General features: G+C 42.5%; 1 protein-coding gene across 2 annotated transcripts in view; it reads left to right on the forward strand.

Annotated features, from left to right (window-relative positions):
• ace2 (angiotensin I converting enzyme 2) overlaps window positions 1-7,596 on the forward strand; it is a 12,984-nt gene extending 5,388 nt beyond the window's left edge. For both annotated transcript variants that reach the window (XM_060070737.1, XM_060070738.1), the window contains 11 exons: window positions 1-3; window positions 1,612-1,838; window positions 2,775-2,919; window positions 3,353-3,451; window positions 3,726-3,848; window positions 4,292-4,470; window positions 4,939-4,997; window positions 5,568-5,668; window positions 5,772-5,888; window positions 6,488-6,682; window positions 7,195-7,596. The exon at window positions 1-3 is cut by the window's left edge and continues 167 nt beyond it. In XM_060070737.1, the coding sequence (XP_059926720.1) occupies window positions 1-3; window positions 1,612-1,838; window positions 2,775-2,919; window positions 3,353-3,451; window positions 3,726-3,848; window positions 4,292-4,470; window positions 4,939-4,997; window positions 5,568-5,668; window positions 5,772-5,888; window positions 6,488-6,682; window positions 7,195-7,297 (1,351 nt within the window). In that variant the 3' untranslated portion in view covers window positions 7,298-7,596. The remainder of the gene's footprint in view (window positions 4-1,611; window positions 1,839-2,774; window positions 2,920-3,352; window positions 3,452-3,725; window positions 3,849-4,291; window positions 4,471-4,938; window positions 4,998-5,567; window positions 5,669-5,771; window positions 5,889-6,487; window positions 6,683-7,194) is intronic.
• Window positions 7,597-8,329: the final 733 nt, after the last annotated feature.

The following is an 8,329-nucleotide window of genomic DNA, read 5'->3' on the forward strand; positions in this document are numbered from 1 at the left end:
CAGGTACACACTAACACGCACGCACACACACACACCCACACACACACACAAGCACACTCACACACACACACACACACACACACAGGCAAAAGCAAACATGAACACACATATACACGCACACGCATGCAGGCACACACACACACACACACACACACACACACACACACACACAGACAAGCACACGCAAACACAAACACACTCACACACACACGCAAAAGCCAAAATGAACACACACACACACACAAACACACACACACACACACAGACACATAGGCAAACCAACACAGACATATATACAGACACACACACACACACACACACACACACACACACACACACACACACACACACACACACACACACACACACACACACACACACACACGGACACACACGTGTCAATATCACGTCCTGTTCTTAATTGAACCTTTGAGATAAGAGAATAATCAACTGTCAGGAGAGAACTGATTGACAGAAAAAGATGTGCTTTCATAAAGACTCTTGTATTGAGCTGAGTTGTGAGTTTGAGTCTCTTGGCGGGGTTTGTGTCTGTGTAGATCAGTGAGTCAGTGCTCTAAATGCCCACTTCATGGCCTATGAAACTGATACTGTTTCCATGTGCCTCTTGGTAGTAAAATAATGATTATAGAACACTGACAAAGAGATTAGGATTAGATACTCGATAAGGGTAACATATTTCAATAAGGGTACATAAATTAACCATTAATTAACACAAGTTAATAAGTAAGGGTATTATTATATAGTATCAGTATAGGGGCATTACATTAGGGTAAGTGTTAGGGCAAGTGGGTTAAATAATCTATAAATTAGTATTAGCAGTAATTAGTATATTAGACTATAAATTAGCTATTAGTTAATTCTTATTACTGCATTAACTAATGGTTAATTAATGTACACTTATTATAAACTGTTATTCAGGCACGGAATCTGCTTTAGTCATTCGGATGTATGCAGGATAGGATTTATACGATGTGCAGAAATTGTGATGCTAAGTTATAATAAATGGATCCGTTAAGATATCACCTTTAGGATAGTTACATTTAGGTGTAGAGTGTTGGTGTAGGTAAGGGTTTGTTTAAAGTCAATCCACGGTCCACCTCCCACCAAACAATATCAACATCTAACAAGGCGATATGATCATATTGTGGCATGCTTACTATGTAGGAATGCATATCGTGAGCGTCATAGCAAGATTGCATAAGTCATATTTTAAGGTTAATCTTGTATTTAGGGTAAAAAATGCCTAAGTAAAATGGCTGACTTAGGCAGATAGTGATTAGGGAATTTTAAAACTACTCTGATTCGATTAGGATACATCCAATTAGGCTCAATGAATCAGCAGCGTTAAGAGTGTAGAGTTAAGTTAGATATCACAATTTGGCCAAAACATACTATAATAAAATAAGATAAAAATATAAAAATATTTGGCCGGAAATTAAAAAACGCTCTGATTGGCTTACGATATAGCCAATGGGGCACATTGAATCGTCACTGTTAGGAGAGCAGAGCTAGGTTCGACATCACATTTTGCCTAATCATTAATTATCTTATAATGCTATGAGGCTGACCATCTATTACACTGTTCCCCAGGATCAAGATGTGCACCCAGGTGAACATGGACCACTTCCTGACGGCGCACCACGAGATGGGCCACAACCAGTACCAGACGGCCTACCAGAACCTGTCCTACCTGCTCCGGGACGGGGCCAACGAGGGCTTCCACGAGGCCGTGGGCGAGATCATGTCCCTGTCAGCGGCCACCCCCGACCACCTCAAGTCCCTTGGGCTCCTGGCCGCCGACTTCACCGCCGACAAAGGTACGAGGTGCTCCTTTAAATGACACGCATCTGACATGTGTCTTATCCTAGAGGTCTTTGTTGCTGTGTCTTTGTAAACGGGGAACGGGTAGCGATTGTTAGTGCTTGGCACCATCCTTACTGCATCGACGGCGATATATTGTTACTTCCCCTTCTTCCGACAAATGTACTTGTTGTGTAAAATGCCCTAAATATTAATTTAAATGTACTTAAAATCCCATGAGTTCCTTACCATGCATTGTATTGTAAGCCTCATATCATATAGCCTAAGTCGTATTTTGGCCAGATTGTAGCTAGCTCTACTTTACTAACCCTGCTGATTCATTGTGCCTCATTGGCTATATCCTAAGCCAATCAGAGCACTTTTTACATTCCATAATCACTATCTGCCCAAGTCATCTATTTTTGACGCTACATACAAAATTAACCTTAAATTAAAGGCAAGTATGCTACGAGGCTAACAGAATAGGTTGGGTTTTAAGACATTGTTTTCTGTACTGTCCATGGGACGGTTGTGAGCCATGGCTCTACAAGGAACAGACAAGTAAAACTAAAAAACGAAATGAAAGCATCCAGCTGATAAGGTGTGAGCATTGCTGGGTCCAGGGGTGACTGTTCCCAGAGCAAAGTCTTATCCCAGGGTGGATCATATAGACATGGCGATAAAGAAGCCAGATATCAAATCTTTGGATTATATGCTTTAATGGCTTCTTGGGAATGTCGCACATCGGCCTATCGCCATCTTGTTCCTAGCTCAGCATTTACTCTGCCATGTGTAAAAAAATAAATAAGAAATAGCTTGCCTTAGTCGTGGTTTCGAATTTTTGAGTGCCAGGGCTTGCGACTTACAATAAATGTGTTCAACAGCATTTTGTTTTGTTAACTCATTTGTGAACAAATTCATTGGAACTTTGTCGCTTTGTTGTTGCGGTCCAGAGACGGAGATCAACTTCCTGATGAAGCAGGCCCTGACCATCGTGGCCACACTACCCTTCACCTACATGCTGGAGGAGTGGCGCTGGCAGGTCTTCAACGAGAACATCCCTAAGAACCAGTGGATGAAGCGCTGGTGGGAGATGAAGTAGGTGGACACGCGCACACACACGCATACACACGCACACACACGCACACACACACGCACACACAGTATTAAGGCAGCATTGATGCACTGATACTATGCCTATAAATAGCCAACGATAAGGCCTACTATTTGATTGATTGATTGATTCATTTACATTTACATTTAGGGCCTTTAGCAGACGCTTAGAAGCGACTCACAATAAATTCAAACATAAAAATTATTAAATTATTAAAAATAATAAATTAATATAAATGAACATTAAGTCATCCAGTCCTCATGTATTCTGTCTTATAAAATATGCCAACCTCTAAAACATAACCAATGATAATGTTAATATTTGAGACGTCGGAACTCGAATAAAGACGCTGACATTCCAGTAAGCGACCACTAGGTGCCAGTGTTGACGTATTTAATTATCTCTTTATCCAACCAGGCGCGATCTGGTCGGCGTGGTCGAGCCGGTACCACGTGATGAGACGTACTGCGATCCCCCGGCTCTGTTCCACGTATCAGGAGACTACTCCTTTATCAGGTACCTCCTTCTGACCCCTAATTATTCCTGTGTGTGTGTGTGTGTGTGTGTGTGTGTGTGTGTGTGTGTGTGTGTGTGTGTGTGTGTGTGTGTGTGTGTGTGTGTGTGTGTGTGTGTGTGTGTAGTAGTCATGCATTGATATACGTGTGTGTGTGTGTGTGTGTGTGTGTGTGTGTGTGTGTGTGTGTGTGTGTGTGTGTGTGTGTGTGTGTGTGTGTGTGTGTGTGTGTGTGTGTGTGTGTGTGTGTGTGTGTGTGTGTGTGTGTGTGAACAGGTACTTCACCAGGACTATCTACCAGTTCCAGTTCCAGAAGGCTCTGTGTAAAGAAGCAGGCCACACAGGTGAGCTGTTCACCTGCGACATCACCAACTCCACTGCCGCCGGGACCAAACTCAGGTACGGACCAGCTGCAGTCGTACTATTCACAGTAGCAGTCATACTAGTTGTAGTCGTAGCATCTTATGTGCTCTGGGACTAGTGGTGTGGTTAGTTAAATGTGTATTATCTTTTGTAGTAGTATTAGTAGTTGTATTATTATTATTATTATTATTATTATTATTAGCAGTAGTATTAGTAGTAATATATTCTAGTACTATTATTATTAGTAGTAGAAGTAGTATTATTAGTAGTAGCAGCAGTACTAGTTGTAGCATGTAGCATCTTATATGCTGTGGGGTGGTGCTGTTTGTTGCATTAGTATTATTAGTAGTAGTTGTAGTAGTAGTAGTAGTAGTACTAGTTGTAGTAGTTGTAGTAGTAGTAGTAGTACTAGTCGTAGTATTAGTAGTAGTAGTAGTAGCAGTAATAGTCCTACTATAACAATTCCCTTCTCCTTGTAGGAACATGCTGACGCTGGGCAGGTCGAAGTCGTGGACCAGAGCTCTGGAAATGATCTCTGGGGATACCAAGATGGACGCCAAGCCACTGCTGGATTACTTCAAAACCCTCTATGATTGGCTCGTGGCCGAGAACAAGAAAAACAACCGAAGAGTGGGCTGGGAGAAGAACATTGACCCCTGTGAGTTCATCTCTCACTCACCTAAAATGGACTCCACTGCTACTTTTGCATTGGTTGAACATGTGCTTTGTTTTTGACATTGCTGTCATCCAATCAGATTCTCGACTTTTTTACTAAAACCAATCACATGCCATGCCACGCTGTTAACACCTGAAGTTGACGTTACAAGTGTTAAACGAATAAGTGGCAGGTTTTCAGCAAACGTTTGAGAAGCATGCAACAACTGAATCTTGTGTCCTGAATTCTTAGATTAATAGATGCACTAAGCAGTGTTAAAAGCACACTTATAATGGTTTATTCATTTTGTTTGGCGATTTCTAATTAGGATGAATAGTTAGACTTTGGAAGTTCCAAATATCTCACCGCTATGTCTTCGTGTTCATCACATACCTTGGTCAAAACAGGTAACAGGAACGACATTTGATGTGTGAAGTGTATTTACGACTGTCCCATGCATTGTGTTGGCAGACTCAGCAAATGGCATCAAAGTGCGGATTAGTTTGAAAGCTGCCTTGGGTGCGGATGCTGTAAGTATCCATCTCTGTATTCACTGTCTAATCCTAACCTGCTCATGAATGACCTGTCTCTGTACTGTCTGACCACTACCTGCTCCTTAATGACCTTTCTCTGTACTGTCTAACCCCTACCTTTTCCTTAATGACCTGTCTCTGTATTGTCTAACCCCTACCTGCTCCTTAATGACCTGTCTCTGTACTGTCTAACCCCTACCTGCTCCTTAATGACCTTTCTCTGTACTGTCTAACCCCTACCTTTTCCTTAATGACCTGTATCTGTATTGTCTAACCCCTGCCTGCTCCGTAATGACCTGTCTCTTTACTGTCTAACCCCAACCTGCTCCTTAGTGACCTGTCTCTTTACTGTCTAACCCCTACCTGCTCCATAATGACCTGTCTCTGTACTGTCTAACTTCCATTGTTCGTTAATGACCGGCCTCTGTTCTGTCTTACCTCTACCTACTCCTTAATGAGTGGTTTATCTACTGTCTAACCTCTACTCCTTATTGACCTGTCTCTGTACATTCTAAGCCTTATCGGCTCCTTAATGACCCGTCTCTGTACTTACCTGTATGTCTGTAGTACCAGTGGAATGACAATGAGCTGTACCTGTTCAAGACCAACATCGCGTACGCCATGAGACAGTACTACACCAGCCAGACGAACAAAACTCCCGCCTTCACGTCAGTATTATATATGTATAATATTCATCACAGGCAACTAACTGTCCCTTTAAGATGCCCGCGTCGCCTGGTTCCCGTACTAACTGATTGGGGTCTGTTTCAGAGCGAAGGACGTTTGGGCCTATGAGGAAACCCCCAGAATCTCCTTCTTCATCCAGGTGTCCGACCCGTCCAGCCCGTCTGTGCTCATCAGGAGGGATGAGGTGGAGGCAGCCATACGGTAAGGTCCAAGCTGTTCTTATCGTCGCTGCCCATACAGATGTATGTCCGCAGGGTGAAGTCCATTTCTTTGTTATCTGGGAGCCAGACTTAGGTCTGGATGATGCTAAACTTTAAATTGGTGGTCAGATTTCGGGCCAATGCTACCCCATGATTGAAATAGCCGTTATGAAGTTAGCTACAGCTGAATGGGTAGTAGACTCATCTTAAGTCAGTTTACGTAAAGTCAGCTCACGTGAAGCCAGTTTACGTGAAGCCAGTTTACGTGAAGTCAGCTTACGTTAAGTCAGTTTAAGTAAAGTCAGAGTTCGGAAAATCAGTTCACGTAAAGTCAGTTTATGTAAAGTCATTTTACGTAAAGTCAGTCTTTGTTAAGACAGCTTACGTATCGTGAGTTTACGTTAGTTGCGGCCAGTGTGTTTGGGGTGGTGCGTGAAAGTAACGCTACCCAACATTGCTTATGGCTAGTTCATTAGAATTAAATTACATATTGATAAAAAACGTAAAGAAAAAAGATGACTATGTATGGTATTTGAGTTTGAGTTTTGAGGCTTGTTTTGTTCGTATTGAACCAGTCGACTGTTTAAACTCTGAATCCAGGTTCTCCCGAGGTCGGATCAACGACGCCTTCATGCTGAACGACAAAACTCTGGAGTTCCAAGGTATTCCGGCAACGCTGGCGCCCCCTGTGGAGCAGCCGGTCACGGTGTGGCTGGTGGTCTACGGGGTGGTCATGGGAATCGTAGTTCTGGTGGGAGCGTACCTCATCATCTCTGGTATCAGGGCGAGGAAGACGTGAGTCTTATACGACATACACGCACACACACACACACACACACACACACACACACACACACACACACACACACAGGCGCACCCACACACATAACAGACAAAGCATCAAAACACACACACACACACACACACAGGCGCACCCACACACATAACAGACAAAGCATCAAAACACACACACACTAACACACACACACACACACACACACACACACACACACACACATATACACACAAAGCATCCACATACATCCACATACAGACACACACATCAAGCTTCCAAAAACAGAGATATACCAAGAATCAAATAACTCACACCCACAAGAACAGAAAAAGCATCCAAACACATGGACATATACAAACAAAAATACCCATATACACACACTCACACCCAAACAAACAAACAAACAAAGCATCAACACACACACACACACACACACACACACACACACACACACACACACACACAGGCACCTCTAGCAGTAAGGCAATAACATTGGTGTTCTTGTTCTCAGCCAACAGCCGGAGAGCAAGGTGGAAAACCCCTACACACCACAAGCTACGGGCGTAACCAACGTGTCCTATCAGACCGACGAGGCAGAGAACACTGGTCTCTGAGGGCACCGCCACAGCCTCCAGACGACATGAAGGTGACATCATCTTCTGGCGTGGGTTAGAAGGAGCCGGCCTCTGTCCTCTCAGAGTGTTTATATGTATAAAGACGGCAGTGTGTTTTAACACGTGATGAGTGGGAGCTGGATAATTCCATGCAGAAAGACCTGATTTTTCTATTGAGGCGGTCGGATTTGAACTCATTTGTGATGTGAATGCAATTTTGTTTTGTTTGTGTATGACCTTCAACAGTGTTTTATTCTCTGCCTTATTTTATAAGTATTTTCTTACTAATATTACAGGGCCGCATTGAGCAAAAATAAAAAGGCAAAAATATTGAAGAATATAATATATAAATATATATGGCAGGTAATAAACTCTTAAAGGTACAATACATCACATTGACACGTGCGTTTTAAAATGAATACTACATGGGTTGCCAGGTTGAGGGACCGAACACCAGCGCAGTGCATCATTATAGTTTGAGACGGGCGCAATTATTATATCATGAGAAAAACAAGCAGGAACATGTCCGACACTGTTAGTTGATCAGCTAATGTAAAGGTTTGCAATTTATTTATTGTTTGCAAATTAGAAACTGTCTTGAAATCAATTTAAGCACCTAGTATTTTTCAAATGCAACTTTAGAGCTTTTTCGGAAGCAAGCAATGCTTTCAAGGTTGGGGGAATCTAGTCCAATCTCAGTTGATCCATTAAGTTTGTGTGCTTGCTTCCATCGCTGCAGCATGCTGTGTTTGTGTGCCATTTCTTTCATATCTGGCCACCCAAGGTACTCTGGGAATTGTCACTCGTAACACACATAACAAAAACAAACATTTGACCTCAAACGGAAATTTGAAACGAGAACTAACTGGCTGTAGCATTGTAATCGTGGCCATTTTATGATTTTTTACATTTGTTACCTATAGCCCCTTGTGTTCTCTGATAAGTTTGTGCTATCTGAACTGTTATGTTCGAGAATTCTTTGTTAAAGCATGACCCGTTGTTTATGATCAATAAAAACGTCCAACATTTCAC

Source organism: Gadus macrocephalus, chromosome 14 (genome assembly GCF_031168955.1).
Source record: "Gadus macrocephalus chromosome 14, ASM3116895v1".
In the NCBI taxonomy this organism is placed as follows: domain Eukaryota; kingdom Metazoa; phylum Chordata; class Actinopteri; order Gadiformes; family Gadidae; genus Gadus; species Gadus macrocephalus.